General features: G+C 45.2%; 1 protein-coding gene across 1 annotated transcript in view; it reads left to right on the top strand.

Moving 5' to 3' along the window:
* The window catches only part of LOC144697983 (uncharacterized), a gene marked incomplete at its 5' end in the record, with an annotated part of 268587 nt that extends 253738 nt beyond the window's left edge, over positions 1–14849 (top strand). Inside the window, 1 exon segment of the mRNA XM_078569934.1 lies at positions 13851–14849. Within this exon segment, the coding sequence (XP_078426060.1) occupies positions 13851–14817 (967 nt within the window).
* Positions 14850–16726: the final 1877 nt, after the last annotated feature.

Below are 16726 nucleotides of genomic sequence, written 5' to 3' on the forward strand. Positions count from 1 at the left end.
GATCTGATGTTTGGTTTGAGTTTCCCACCTTCAAATTCTGCTCAGCTAATACCCTGTAAAAAAAAAACATTGCTGTCAGTCCAATAATGAGAAGAGACAAATGTTTCTCTTGGTTTGAGTTTGCTGTGTGTAAATCCTCCCCTTCAAACCGCCTGTAAAAGGAGTTTCCAAAATCCATCCCTGTCAGTCCAGGGTAGAAATTCACAAGATTCTCTCCTGCCACCTGTACCAGGATGACCGCGCATGCGCCCTGCTGCATGATTTCGGTCCTCCAAACTGCAGACGCGGCCCTGCAGCTGTTACCGGCCCGTTCGGTGCTAACGCGGGCCTGATAGGTTCTTATTCAGGTTTTGAGGCCTCCACTGGGTGTTTGTGAATCCTTCGCACCCACTCCGCCGCCTCCATTACCCTCCTACAATCGGCCGCTTCTCTTCGGTCACAGATTCGAAGTGTCAGCCTCCCCACAGCCGCAGAATCCGCACTGCGCATGCGCTATTCTAAAAGCGAACCACGCATGCTCGACCCACAAATGCCACTGCGCCTGCGCAAGAGGCTCCTGTCTTGAGAATAGGGCACATTCTGTCTCGCGACGAATGCCGGGCAGGAGAACCGCCATTGAAATTAAATATTGTTCAATCGAAAATTATGTTATGTGATCCGATTAAATTTTGCGACATAGGGAGATATATAAAATTATTAAATCAATTTATGCAGCAGCCAAAATTCACGTTCTGTACTGGGTGCAATTAACAGCAGAACAAACCCCTACAGTTAGATGTGAACTCTCTGGAATCTCAGCAACTGGGGTGATTTCTTTTCCTCACATACGAAAAATCTAATCTGTGTCTTGCCAGAATGCACCATTTATGATCAAATTCTTTGAACTTTTAAGGCCGGAGTGTTAACAGTTGGAGAAACTGACTAAATCCCTCCTCACACGTGAAATACCTCTCTCCATTTTGACTGTCTCAGTAAATGGGATGACTGAGTGAATTCCTGCCCACCTTCAGTTGGTGAACTGTCTTTTTTCAGTGGGATTTTACCCATGGGTTCCGAGCTCAGACGTGGATCTCTAATCATTCTGGGATGAGATTCCAGATTCTCAACACTCTAGAGATAAAAGCAAATAACTGCGGATGCTGGAAATCCAAAACAAAAACAAAAATACCTGGGAAACTCAGCAGGTCTGGCAGCATCTGCGGAGAGGAATACAGTTAACGTTTCGAGTCCGAATGACCCTTCAACAGAACTAAGTAAAAATAGAAGAGAGGTGAAATATAAGCTGGTTTAAGGGGGGGTGGGACAAATAGAGCTGGATAGAGGGCCAGTGATAGGTGGAGATAACCAAAAGATGTCACAGACAAAAGGACAAAGAGGTGTTGAAGGAGGTGATATTATCTGAAGAATGTGCTAATTAAGGGGAGAAAGCAGGACAAGCAAGGTACAGATAGCCCTAGTGGGGGTGGGTGGGGTGAAGGAATCGAAAAAGGCTAAAAGGTAGAGATAAAACAATGGATGGAAATATATTTAACAATAATGGAAATAGGTGGGAAAAGAAAAATCTATATAAATTATTGGAAAAAAAGGGGGGGGTTGGAAATCGGAAAGGGGGTAGGGATGGAGGAGAGAGTTCATGATCTAAAATTTTTGAACTCGATATTCAGTCCAGAAGGCTGTAAAGTGCCTAGTCGGAAGATGAGGTGCTGTTCCTCCAGTTTGCGTTGAGCTTCACTGGAACAATGCAGCAGGCCAAGGACGGACATGGAGAGACCAAACGCAGACTGGTTGAGCGCTTTGCAGAACACCTTCGGTCTGTCCGCAAGCATTACCCAGACCTCCCTGTCGCTTGCCATTTCAACACTCCACCCTGCTCTCATGCCCACATTTCTGTCGCTTCAGATGAAAATGTTACAGATAAAAATATCAGGATGAAAGATGCAAGAGGAGTTTGCAAGGTTTGGAAGGAGGTGCAGCGAAGACGTGGAAGATGTGAATGATGTTATTGATGATTGAGAGGAATGTATTGCAACCTTGTGGCTTTTGTAGGTCGATTCCCTTCTACACTTTGAAATTCAGAAAAGCTGAGGCTCCAGGTGGAAAACAATGTTTTTCTCCATATATGTTGGCATATGGATCTTTTTTTTTTCAAACTTGCCCCGTTGACTCAGTCAGCAGAACATAAGATTATTAATCTTTGGGTAGTGGGCACCATTGTGTTTGTTTCAAATTTTGCTGCTTTCAAAATAGCCACCAACCTCATCACTGCGGCTCCTGTGAAACCTACAAGACAGACGTTCATCACTCAAAGCAACTGAGACACATCAAATTCAAAACACTTTCATGTCACACCTCTTTCTGCTTCTGCCCCTGCCTGGAAATGAGAAGATAACTCGCTGAATTTACTCAGTATTTTGGTTTCAAAGGAGCCAAATACAAGGTAATCTCGCTAGAGTGAGTTATAATATGGCAGAATGACTGTGAATGCAGCAACAGCGGTGTTAGGGAACATAAAATTATAGAATGTTACAGCACAGAAAGAGGCCATTCGGCCGGGCGTGCTGCTTTCAAAGAGCAGTTGTGATTGGTTGATCCATCAGGAGTGATATTTGTGTCAGTGCAAACAGTAGGCAGCAACATTTGTCCTTCTCCCTCCCATATTTTGCCGTGCATCACCATCTTTTTGATCAGTGCTTTGCAACCAGCCCTTCTCTTCTCCTTCTTTCATTCACTCATTCTGTGTCCATATTTGTTCTCGACCTGTTCCAGCTGGTTCCAGATTGCTGGAAAATGGGATTAGAATAGTTCAGTACTTGGTTGACCAGCACAGACTCGATGGGCCGAAGGACCTTTTTCTGTGCTGTTGCCCTCGATGGCTCTGTGACTATGAGTCTATGAGCGGTGACATTTTCAGCTGTGAGATGAGATTTCAATTCTCACTCCACTGATTCTGGCGGAGTTGTTAAATGTTTCAATTAGTAAGAAATTAACACTCGTTTTAACAATTTCACAAAACTTACATTCCCTGACCAATAACCAAACCCCGGCCGCAGCAGTGAGAGCGCTGAATGCTAACCACTTGCCCACCAGGGAAACTGGTAACAAGCTTGTCGGTTTGCCTTACCCATGCTGCTTTTGCCCATTTATTTTTTTCATTTCAGATCTTTTACCACAAAACTGCTTGTTTAGATGGAACACAAACGACTTCTTCAGCCAATGACAGCAACAGTTGCTGTGATCTGGAACATGAAATCGACAGTGAGGTGAAATAGTCCCACAAGCTGCTCATGTGTAACTTTCAATTTCTCAAACCCACCAACCTCATCATTGCAGCTCTTGGGAAACTGACAAGGCGACACACGGCAGAAATTCATCACTGAAAGTAACTGACATACATCAAATTCTGCCGCTTTCATGTCACAGCTGTTTCTACATCTGTCCCTGCCCCCACCCCCCATGTCCCTGCCACCCCACCCCGTCCCTGGCGCCCCCCACACTGTCCCTGCTTCCCCCCCCCACCCTGTCCCTGGCGCCCCCCATGCCCGTCCAACTCCCTCTGCCCATCCAGCTCCCAGGTCAATTCGCTGCTTGACGTAGACACAGTTGGTGAACCCGGGATTTCCCTGGAAAGCAGGGAGAGGGAACGTCAAGCCCAAGGATTTTAGCAGGGATGGGTTTGAAGATGACATGGTAAAGATAAACCAGGACCTCATTTTCCTGATTCTCTCACATACTGATTACAGGAATGTGCACAGTGCCGATTATCCACAGTTGCAGACTCCTTCTGGTCTTTTGCACGGTGTTAAGCTTTGAACCCACTCACTAGAGTGGATTATAAAATGGCAGAATGACTGTGAAATAAGTAACCGTTGTGTTGGGAAGTAACAATTTATGGAACGTTATAGCAAAGAAAGAGGCCATTCGGCTCTGTGTGCTGCTTTCAAAGAGCAGTGTGATTGGCTGGCCTCAATATTGAAGGATTTTCATCATTTAGGAAGGATAGGCAAAAAGGACAAGGAGGTGGGCTAGTGTTGTTAATAAGGGCCAAGATCAGTACATTAGAGAGAGAGGATCTTAGATCGAAGGATCAAGTAGTAGAATCAGTTTGGGTGGAGCTCAGAAACAGCAAGAGGGAACAAACATTGGTGGCTGTTGTTTACAGGCCACCAAACTGTAGTGGTAATGTTGGGCACGGTATATATCAGGAAATTAGAGCTGCAAGTGACATGGGTAATACAGGAATAATATTCTGCCTTGCACCATCAGCTCTGTAGTCAGTGCTTTGTAACCTATCACAGCCCTTCTCTTTTATTTCCACTTCCCCTCTCCATCTGTGTGTTTGTTCTCAACTTGTTCCACGTGTGACATTTCTAGCTGTGATGTGAAACTTCAAATCTCACTCCCCAGTTGACTCGGTGTTGGACTTCCTCATCGATGAATGGTCCCTTGGGAGAGGCGGCTGCCGAGATAAGGGAAGTGCTGCACATACTATAGGCCCACCCCATCTATGTGGATGGCACAAGGGATGCTTAACTGGCCCAGGGAAGGTTGGTGAAGGACCATCGTCTTGGCGATGTTTAAGGACAGGCCAAGCTCTTATATGAGATATTGAAGAGGCCCAGCGTCCTTTGCATATCCCCTACAGAGTGAACCATCATGCAACAGTCATCCTCAAACTGAAGGTCGTGGATGTCCATGGTGGTGAGTTTTGGTTTTTGTCCAGAAGCAACCAAGGTTGAAGAGCTTCCCGTCCAGATCATATTGAATGTTGACACCAGGTGGTAGGTCATCTTGGATGAGGTGGACTATGACAGTCAGGTAAATGGTGAACAAGTTGGGGTGATCACACGACCTTGTATGGCCCTGGTCCGGATGTGAAAGGTGTCAGTTTCAGATCCTCCACTCAGGACGGAGGCGGTCATGCTGTCATGCAGGAGTCGCAGGACGGTGACAAACTTCAATGGGCAACCAAAGCACTGGAGGAAGATCCATAGAGCTTCACGACTGAAAGAATCAAACGCCTTGGTCAGGTCGATGAAGATGAGGAACAATTCTTGATTTTGTTTCTGAACTTTTTTGTGAATAGCGTTTGAAACTGGGGAACTGAGCCTCATTGACACACACAGGGGAACATGCACAGTCATATACACCGAGAGTGACAGAGGGCAAGGGATTGTCTCTAAGGAGAGACAAAAACTCGGAAAGTAAGTATGGCACTAAGTTTTGTTCCAGTTCCAACTGCAAGTTTCGTGAATGTTTTCGTGAATGAACAGAGATAGGAAAACGCCCGGGTGTTTGGATGGATTTTATTTAATTTAATCAATAATTAACTCTGTAGCCACACAGTTAAAACCAGAAGTAATGAGAAGCGGGGAACTCCAATGGATTTGGCCTCCATCGCCTTAACCACTCGGCCACAATGGTTGGCCTCAGTGATGAGGTTGGTGAGTTTTGGAAATTGAAAGTTGCACATGAGCAGCTAGTGGGACTATATCACCTCACTGTCGATTTCATGTCCCAGCTCACAGAAATCGTTCTTGGTGGTCTCAAGTGAAGAAACGGCAAAAGCGGCGTGGATGATGCAAGCTGGTCAGGCAATTTCCTAGGTTATCTAACGGTTAGGATTCTGTGCTTTCACCTCCGCGGCCCGGGTTTAATTCCTGGGTAGGGGTTGAGAATTGTTGCTCTGGTGCAATTTCTCCGTATGCATATGAACTCCTTCCTGATTGGCACCATAAATACTGTCAGCTTCAACAGAACCAGTCCAATTGAGTTCATGGTTCGGCACCAATAATGGAAATGTCGGCTGAGCAATAAATCTGGAACAAGTACAGAAGTGAAGAGATTTAGTGGAATGAAAAGAGACGGACAGTGAAAGGCTGCAAGGAACCAGACATGAACTGACTACAGAGATGCTGTGTCCTTTGGCTACAAGGAAATATTATCCAAACTTTGCCAGGCCTGCTCTTATTCAGTAAGTTTCCACACAAATAGATTTATTCATGTTCATTTCGAACAAAACGAAAGAAATTAGATCCAACATGTGTATAACATCCAACCTATTCGAAATATTGGGTTGAAAACAACTCATACAAATTGATTCTCTGATTGCATATCCTGAACTGGAACACACTGTCACACTGAGTGAATCCACTGTCTGTTTAAGTGTTCTCCGCTGTGTAACATGTGGGCACTGAGTCAATTCGCAGGCTGGAGTCAATTCACAGTCTGAACTCAAAAAAACACAGAAACGGTCGATCTCCTTTGGTAACGTTTGAACCTGCTGTTATTCTCTGTACCATTTATCATGAAGATACGTAAAATACGTGAATAACGTTTGTACTGGTAAAAAAAAATGTGTTCAACACTTCGGGGAACTGAAGCACATTGGAACACACAGAGGAACACACACAGGCATATACACCGAGAGTTACAGGGGCCTAAGGAGAGACAAACACCCAGAAAACAAGGATGTCACCAACTTGGCTTAGTTTGTTCCATTTCCGACTGCAGATTTGGCGAATGCTTGCAGATGAACGGAAATGAAGGAACGTGGAAGTGAAGTGGGGAAAAAGACAGGAGTGTTTGGAAGGTTTTGATTCTATTTAACCAATAATTAATTCTGGAGGTACCAAAAGCGCAGTTGGCAGGATTCAATCTTGCGTGGGGAAACCCCAGTAGGTTTTGAATCAATCGCCTTAACCACTCGGCCCTGACTACAAACATTAGGTAAACCGTAATGTTGTTCAAATAAAACCCGAGAATGGTTATAACTGAGAAAGCTGGACTCGGTCCCTGCCATATCTGGTCACCCTGCAATTTATCCTCGTTCTTCTGACCAAAATGAAACACCGCAGGCGTCAGCTACCCCAAGCACCCCTTGATGGATTTGTTGAAATGTCAGATGAGCGGAAATGTTTGCTGCTGTGGGACTTGAACCCATGGCTTCCTGAAAAAGCTGGAGTTCGAAATCGAACCCCTGAGACTGCTCGACCATTCAGTACGTCGCTGTAACCATTGCCTTGAGCGGTATCAGCATTGAATTAGAACATTACAGGAGCATAAATTGAACCATTTTGCCACTGGAGCCACTCAGTATTAGAGAAGCAGAGCCAAGGTTACACCACAGATAGAGGCCATTCGGCCCGGTTCATAGGGACATAGGAGTTATGAACAGGAGTCGGCCATTCAGCCCTTTGAGTTTGCTCTGCCATTCAATAAGATCATGGCTGATCTGGTTGTGATCTCAACTCCACTTTCATGTCTGCCCCCATAAGCCTTGACTCCCTTGTCTGTCAAAAATCTGTCTAATTCTGCCTTGAATAAATTCAGTGACCCAGCCTCCACTGCTTTCTGGGGAAAATATTTTCACAGACCAACGGCCCTTGGCGGGAGAAAAAACCTCCTCATCTCCATCTGAAAAGGGAGATCTCTTACTCTTCTGGAAACTAACTCACCTGGTCCAACTCCCCCGCCTTTTCCCCAGAGACCTACATTTTCTGGCCAATTCTCTTTTGAAATCCACGATTGAATCTGCCTCCCCCACACTCCCAGGCAGTGCATTCCAGATCCTAACCACTTGCTGTGTAACGGATAAACCCCTTTAGAATTGTACACTTTGTTTCATGTTGCCTCCTCTCATTTTTCCGACCAACATGAATCACTTCACACTTCCCTACATTAAATTCCAGCTGCCACTTGCCCACCCAAATGGATTTGTTGAAGAGCCCGAAAGGAGAACCGACTCAAACTGGGAATGAAAGAGTGAGAATGAAGGAAGAAGAGAAGTGATGGGTTTTGATCATCCCAGGGGAAAGAGACTCCAAGATCAGTTCACTGTGACAGTTCACACAGCAACAAGAAAACAACATTCCCTGAGGAGGGCCAAACCCGGGTTGCAGGAGTGAGAGCGCCCAATAATAGCATGTTTGGTTCAAACACAATACAAACACAATAACAGCATCAAGTGTGTTAGACATGAACATGAAGTGAACAGTGAGGTTAAATAGTGCCACAAGCTGTGTTTGTACAACTTCCAATTTCCAAAACCCACCAACCTAATCAATGCGGCTCTTCTGAAACTTTCAAGGCAAATATTGTTCCTTAATAAGGTGCCGTTCCCAGAACTATACACAGTCCTCCAGGTGTAACCTAACCACGGCTTTGTATAGCTGTAGCAAACCTTTCCCTCTTTTCTATAACAGCCTCTGTAACAGGTTGAGCAGCAAGGGGAATTCGATTGTATCTATCGACTGAGAAAAATGGGGACATACTTGATCAGAATAAATGTCATTTAAAAAAGTAAATTGTAAATAATAGCTTAAATATATCTTTTTTGATTGAAAAACACAATAATAATCCCCAGTCCAACTATTCGTATCATTGGGTCAAGGAAAGTTTGTTAACACTGAAGAACTTAGCAGACTGGGCACTACAGAAGTTCCTGCTCATCTTTCAATGCTTTAATTGTTTTCAAACAAGTACAGAGTCAGGGAAAAGAGAGTGGGAAAGGAGGAAGGAACCAACGGTTTTGTGATAGGATGGAAGGCTGGAGTGGTTAAATGACAAAGGGGATGATGGTCCAAGGCAACATTGGGTGATAATGAGATCAGGAAATAAACTAATGAGACAAGTGAAAGAAAGGACAGGACTAGAGGAGGGATAAATGTTCACAGCAGGAACATTACCAGCACCTACTGTCTGAAAAAAATTGTAGTGATGGTTATTATCTGTAATTCTTGAAATGAATGTTGAGTCTGGAAAGTGTTTAACCAAAGATGAGCTGTTGTTCCTCCAGTTTCCTTTGAGATTCATTGGGACAGTGCGGGAGGCCGAGGACAGAGAGTTGAGTGGGACTGGGGAAGGGGAGAATTAAACTGGTAAATGATCAGAAGCTCAAGGCCACACTCACAGACTGAATAGTGATGTCCCACAAAGCAGTCACCCAATCAGGAGTTAGTGTCCTCAGTGTAGGGGAGGTCACATTGTGAGCAGTGAATACACAATATTAAATTGCAAGAAGGACAAGCAAATCACTGCATCACCTGGAAAGTGTGTCTGAGGCCCTGGTACGTGGGGTGGGAGGAAGGGAAATGGCGGGTGCTCCATCTGCTGTGCTTGAATCGAAATGATTCTCAGTGATGTTCAAAAAACACAAGAAATAGGAGCAGGTGTAGACCATACGGCCCCTTCAGCCTGCTCCACCATTAAATGATCTTCCACCTCAACTCCACTTTCCCGCCCATCAATTCCCTTAGTGTCCAACAGTTCCTGCATTTCCATGTGAATATACTCAAGATGGAGAATGATAGGTTCAATTCAAGTTTTAATATGGAAGATGCAGAGTCAGGATGGAGATGACTTCCTAATTCTTCCTCTAACTGCTCCTGCTCCCTCCCTCGAAGTTTACATTGTCAATTGTTTCCCCTCCCTCCAATTCCACAGTGAGACTCCTCCCCCCCACCAGTTCCACACTGACACTCATTCTGCCTCCCTCCAATTCCATAATGAGATTCCTTCCCACTAGCTCCAATTCCACACTAACACACATTCCGCCTTCCTCTAATTCCATAATGAGATTCCTTCCCCTACCTCTAAATCCACATTGACACTCCTTCCCCCTCCCTCCAACTCCACACTGATACTCCTTCTCCCTCCCTCCAATTCCACACTGACACACCTCCCCCTCTCCAATTCCACACTGACACTCCTTCCCCCTCCCTCCAACTCTACACTGATACTCCTTCCCCCTCTCCAATTCCACACTGATACTCCTTCCCCCTCCCTCCAATTCCATACTAATATTCCTTCCCCTTCCCTCACTTTAATCTCCTGCTGTCACCTTCCTTCACCACCACTCCCAGCTCCGGCCCCTTCAATCCCTGCACCATTACTCACCGCCTTTTTGATGCGGTTTAAACAACTGATTGCTCCTGCACACTCTGGGAAAGAATTCCTGTACACATTGCGGAGTCGTATTTAATCACTTGATAGAGCAACAGGAGCAGGCAGGAAACAGCCATGGTGTGTGGAGTACTAAACGACAGGGAGAGGCTGGAGCTGTGCTGAGGGAGTGAAGAGCAGCCGGCAATGGTGCTTGGTGTCTGTGGATGTGTCATGGGCCAGATCTGAACTTCGGGACGTTTTGTGGACTTCCCTGAACTCGGAGTAATGTACTGCTGCAGAAAACTAAAGTAATGTTCATGTTTCAGGTAAAGATACTTAAAAAGCTGTACCTCCAGCAGTGTATTCAATAACCGACACCAGCCACTGATTTTTTCTTGTGTCATTATGTTAGCTCCTATCACATGAACAATGAGACAGAGATTTTGCATAGAACAAGTATCAAAAGGTTTATTCATAGGGCAACTACATACATGACAACTCTATCACAGACATCTATATGGTCTGGGCTGTATTGCTGAACAGGCTGATTGACGAACTGACTTTCCTGATGGATTCCAAAGCACAGGGGCTGTCATTCAAGGCGGGGCTGGTACTTTTATACAAGCATATCACATGGTCTGATGTCACAATATCACTTGGTCTGACGTCACAATATCACATGATCTGATGGCACAATATCGCATGGTCTGATGTCAGAATATCGCATATGTATGATGTCACAATCAGCTCTCTTGAAGGTACATGCCTGTCTGATCATAGATACATGCGATATTACAACATGACCTTTCCAACATAGATTATTTAGAGAGAATGATGAATTTGATGTTCAAATTAGCTCGGTCCCCATGTTATAAAATAGATATAGGAACGTTGTACATGGTACAAGAAATATTTGCTGGAATGATGCAAGGAATGGCAAGTCAGAACTATCAAGGCTGAACAGGTTGAATATGTTTTCTCTGTTAAAGAGAGTGCAGGATGGCCTTGTCGAGGCCCTTAAGGTTCTGAAAGGGTTTGACAGGGGAGACAAGTGGAAGATATTTCTACTTAAAAATCAGCAAGAATAAAAATAAAGGCACAATACTGCGGATGCTGGAAATCTAAAACAAAAACAAAAAATGCTGGAAATCTTAGCAGGTCTGACAGCATCTGTGGAGAGAAAGACAGAGTTAACGTTTCGAGTCCACATGACTTTTCTTCAGAATAAAAATAAGTTAGCCACCAATAAACCTAATGCGCAATTCCAGAGCAACTTCATTAACCAGAGATAGAAATAGAAAATGCTTCAAATATTCAACATATTTGGCAGCATCTGTGGTTCGAGAAACAGAGTTAACATTTCAGGTCTGTGTACTGATGCAGTGCTGTTCTGATGAAAGGTCACAGATGTATTCACAGATAGTGGCAGATCTGCTGAGCACTTTGAGCATTGCCTGTTTTTGTTTCAGATGTCCAGTATCTGAAGTACTTTGCTTTTTTTTTAAACTGGGGAATGTTACGAATGTGGAATTCATTAGCAGAAGGGTTTGAGATTTCTGTCTTAGCTGGAACTCATGGATAAAATCCCGCCATGAAGAGATCATTCAGCAGCTGAAAGTGGAAATAGAATCACTGGATTTACTGACACAGCAGCACAGTCACACCGGAGGGAGATCAATTCGGTGCTTTGAGAGAGATGCTAGTGTAGTGGCAATGTCATTATGAGAATTAGTAATCTAGAGACCAGCTAATCTTCTGGAGATATGGGTTCAAATCCCACCACAGCAGCTGATGAAACTTTAAATTCAGGAAATAAATTCTGTATTTAAAAGCGAGTCTTTGCAATGGCGATTATGAAACCTTCATCGATTGTTCTAAAAATCTATCTGGTTCACAAACGCCCTTGAGGGAAGGAAATTTGCCCTCCCTACTTGGTCATGTGATTCCAGGCACACAGTATTGTGGTTGATTCTTAAATACGCTCTGAAATGGCCCGGCGAGCTACTCAGTTCACGGGCAAATTGGGATGGGTTTTAAATGCTGACCCTGCCACCGACACCCACATCCCATGGAAATTTATATGTCTTCATGTGGGCTGACCTGTTAACACTTCAGCTTTAAACATATAAGGGATTTGACCCAGAATCGATGTATTATTAACAGGCAAGACACGGTTTAAATGTTCTATGAATGGGGGGGGGATCACTGGTTCACCCCACCTGTTGAGGCTCCAGTGAGTTCACATCTAACTGTAGGGCTTTGTTCTGCTCTGAAGGATACCCAGGACATAAGTGCCAATGCACTTTGGTTGCCGTGCTAGTGTTTTTAATAATTTTATATCTTGGACCTATGGCTCCAATCGTAATTGGATCACAAGATCTAATTGTATATTCAACAAGATGAGGTATCAATGGCGGCACTTTTACCCAGCATTCGCGGTGAATCAGAATATGCCCTATCCACACTCCAAGGAGCGTTTGCGCAGACGCAGTGGTGAGTTACGAACGGAGCATGCGCTGTGGGCTTTCCAAACGGCGCATGCGCAGTGTGAGTGCTGCAGCTGCGGGGAGGCGGTTGTCTCGGCTCCGGAACCAGGGAAAAATGGTCGATTTTCGAGGGTAATGGAGGCGGCGGAGTGGGTGGAGATGGTTCATAAACACCCAGTGGCGATTCAAAGCCCCGAAAAAAGAACGAAACGATCCGGTGCTTCCACCAAAACAGGGCGTCAACTGCAGGGCCCCGTCTCCGCTGACAGTCACGGGTTCATGTCCGCCATCTTTATCACTGTGTGCAGCAGGGCGCATGCGCGGTCATCCTGGTCCAGGTAACAGGAGGAGACAATCTTGTGAATTTCTATCCTGGACTAACAGGGATGGATTTTGGAAACTCCTTTTACAGGGGGTTAGAAGGGGAGGTTTTACACACAGAAAACCCAAACCGAGGGAAATGTTTGTCTCTTCTCAATGTTTGTTCTGAGGTTGACAGTGTTGCCATTTTTTTGAACAGGATAGTAGAAGAGCAGTTTTGAAGGCAGAAAACTCAAACCAAACATCAGGTCAGGATCTGACGGAGTCACTTGATTCATCATGACCTCAATGTATGTTTGTCTTATGTGTGCTGAAAGTCTGTGTGACTGGCAACAGCGAACAGCAAGAAGGGATTTGAAAACAAAGATAAGAATTTGAAACTGTTTAACCAGAAGCCTTTCTAGATCAGTGAGCGAACAGGACTCAGTGCAGAAAACATAGACAGTGGAGATTTAGAAAATCTCAATTTTCTGATGGTTTGAATATGGGATGCCGTCCAGAAGTGAATTAGAATAGTCAAGTTTGGTTCACTAATGTCCATCGAGGAAGGGAATCTGCCACCCGGTCTGGGTCTACACAAGATTCTGGCATTTATTGAAGGACAGAAAGAGAGAGAGAAGAGATAGACCGAAAAGAGAGGGGGGAGCAGCAGGTAGTGAAGGTGATATCTGCATCTCGATAAGAATTCTGATGGAATCTCCCTCCATCTCCATCCAGGGGAGCAGGAGCATGTGAACCAGTTGGGTTTTTATGACAATCCAGCAGTTTTAATGGTTACTTTTTTCTAGTGCTGGCCCCACAAATTCCCAGATTCATTCAGCTCAATTTCACAACCTGCCTTTGTGTTTTTGTGGGTTCTTTCTCATTCCATTTTTTTCTTTTAAATCAGTTTCACAGGGTATTAGAAGGGGAGGATTTGTAGTCGGGAAACCCAAACCAAACATCACATCAGGATCTGACGGAGTTGTCCAATTTATTGTAACCTGAATATCATCGGATTTTGAACATGGAAGGAAAAGGCACCGTTCACAGTGGGGAGAAACCGTACACGTGTTCTGTTTGTAGACGAGGCTTCAGCCGATCATCTGGCCTGTCAAAACATAAATGCAGAGACAACAGGGAGAAACTGTGGAAATGTGGAGACTGTAGAATGGGATTCAGATCCCCGTCTAAACTGGAAACTCATCGGCGCAGTCACACTGGGGAGAGGCCGTTTACCTGCTCTGAGTGTGGAAAGGGATTTTCTCAGTCATCCACCCTACTGAGACACCGACAAGTTCACACTGACGAGAGACCTTTTAAATGTTCAGACTGCGGGAAGTGCTATAAAAGCTCACGGGAACTGATGTCCCATCAACGTGTTCACACTGACCAGAGACCTTTCAAGTGCGCTCACTGTGGGACTGGGTTCAAGACAGGAACTCACCTCACAGTACACCAACGAATTCACACTGGGGAGAAACCGTTCACCTGCTCTGAGTGTGGAAAGGGATTCACTCAGTCATCCAGCCTGCTGAGACACCAACAAGTTCACACTGATGAGAGACCTTTTAAATGTTCTGACTGTGGGAAGTGCTATAAAAGTTCGCGGGAGCTGATGTCCCATCAACGTGTTCACACTGACGAGAAACCGTTCAGGTGCTCTCACTGTGGAACTGGGTTCAAGCATTCACCTCAGCTCACTGTACACCTGCGAGTTCACACTGGGGAGAAACCGTTCACCTGCACTGTGTGTGGGAAGAGATTTGCTCACTCATCCAACCTCCTCTCACACCAGCGAGTTCACACTGATGAGAGACCTTTTAAATGCCCTGATTGTGGCAAGTGCTACAAAGGTTCCCAGGAACTGGTTGTCCATCGGGGTGTTCACACTGACAAGAGACCATTCAAGTGCTCTCATTGCGGGACTGGGTTCAGGCGATCATCTGGTCTGATTGTTCACCAACGCACTCACACCGGGGAGAGACCGTTCAGCTGCTCTGAGTGTGGGAAGAGATTCACTCGGTCATTCCATCTGCTGATACACCAGCGGGTTCACTCTGCGGAGAGACCATTCACCTGCTCCGTGTGTGGGAAGGGATTCATTCAGTCATGCCACCTGCTGACACACCAGCGAATTCACACGTAACTACTTGTGATGTGATTTTGCTGTTAATCACATCCGGGATGGAACTGTGGTCGGTTTCTGATGATGCTAACGAACTCCAGCCCAGTTATAGGTGTTAATATTCTGGGTAAAGAAAAATAAATCACCTTTCTGTTCAACACACTGTGTTTCAAGTCTTTTTAATCTCTCAGACAGAGGCTAGTTCCTTTTGAAGGACTCTCCCTCTCCCCCGTCTCCTCCATCCTCACCTCCAACAAGTGTGAGAAGCTCATGGAGCTTCTTTGTCACTAAGATTGAGACAATCCGATCAGCTGCCTCTCCTGCTTCCCTCCCACTAGCCCACCAGGCCAGACTGCCTCTGAAGTTCCTCCATTTACAACTCACTTCTTTCTCCAGTTTCTCTCCCATCGTGCCCTCTCTGTGCTCACCTTGTCCATCAGACCCACCTTCTCCTCCCTTGACCCTATTCCCTGTTGACCAGCCAACTTCTCCATTTTAGCTGTATTGCTAACAATTCTCTCTTCAGGTCCTGTCCCTTCCACCTTTAAATCCAATGTCATCACCCAAAAAAAAACCCTTTGACCCCAATATCTTTACAAACTACTGCCCCATCTCCGACCTCCCTTTCCTCTCCAAAGCCCTCGTACTTGGTGTCCCCCAAGGATCTATCCTTGGCCCCTCCTATTTCTCATCTACATGCTGCCACCAGGTGACATCATCCAAAAGCACCGTGTTAGTTTTCACACGTACACTGACAATGCCCAGCTCTACCTCACCACCATCCCTCTCCATTTCTCCATTGTTACTAAATTATCAAACTGCTTATCCCACACCCAGTACTGGATGAGCAGAAATTTCCTCTAACCAAAAATTGGGAAGACCAAAGCCTTCAGTCCCTACTACAAATTCCTTTCCCTAACTACCGAGTCCATCCCTCTCCCTGGGAACTGTCTGAGACTGAACCACAATGTTTACAATCTCAGTGTCTTATCTGACTCCAAGCTGAGTTTCTGACCATCTGTCATATCTAACATCAGGCATACCTACACCATCACTAGTACCAGATATTTGAATCTCCATAACATCGCCTATCTCCACCTCACCCCAGCTCATCTGCTGCTCAAACCCTCATCCATGTCCGTGTTACCTTTAGACTTGACGATTCCAATACGTTCCTGGCCGGCCTCTCACATTCACCCCACCCTCACATGGAAACGTGAGATCATCTAAAACTCTCCTGGCTGTGTGCTTTCTCACACCAAGTCCTGTTTATCCATCACCCCCGTGCTCACTAACCTACATTGGCTCTTGGTGAAACAATGCCTCGATTTAAAACTCTCATTCTTGTTTTCAAATCCCTCCAGGGTCTCGTCTCCCCCTATCCCTGTAATCTTCATGCCTTCTTCCATCTCCTTCCCTGTCACCCTGACAGTGTTACACATCCCCTGGCTGGGATGGTTGTTTCTGCTCATTCTCTTCACTCTATCTGTGTTAGTCCTGAGCCAGGATGAAGGAGAGCTCAAACATCATTGTGACGTCAGACTGAGGGCAGCATTGAGATCCAGCACCATGCCCCCCCTCCCAAAAAAAAATACAAATCTCAGAGCTCAGACCCAATGTAACACATTTATCACTGTGGGATGTCTCATATTTTGGGGAAAAAAACAATCAGACCTCTTGACGTGGAAGTACCTGATCTAACAGGATGCTGGAAACACTCCTCCGGTCAGGGGAAATCTGGAGAGAGAAACTGAGCGAAAGTTTTAGCTCGATCATCTTTCATTAGAACATTCCTATTCCCAGCATCTCCACTCTTCTGATTTTCTTTAATCAGTTACAGTTTGACTTTCTGAACATTTATCTAACATCTTATTATCCATTATTCACGTGGATAAAATGACCAACTTTTAATTCCAGTTTAGCAGTAGCT

This window comes from Cetorhinus maximus, chromosome 23, assembly GCF_964194155.1.
Source record: "Cetorhinus maximus chromosome 23, sCetMax3.hap1.1, whole genome shotgun sequence".
In the NCBI taxonomy this organism is placed as follows: domain Eukaryota; kingdom Metazoa; phylum Chordata; class Chondrichthyes; order Lamniformes; family Cetorhinidae; genus Cetorhinus; species Cetorhinus maximus.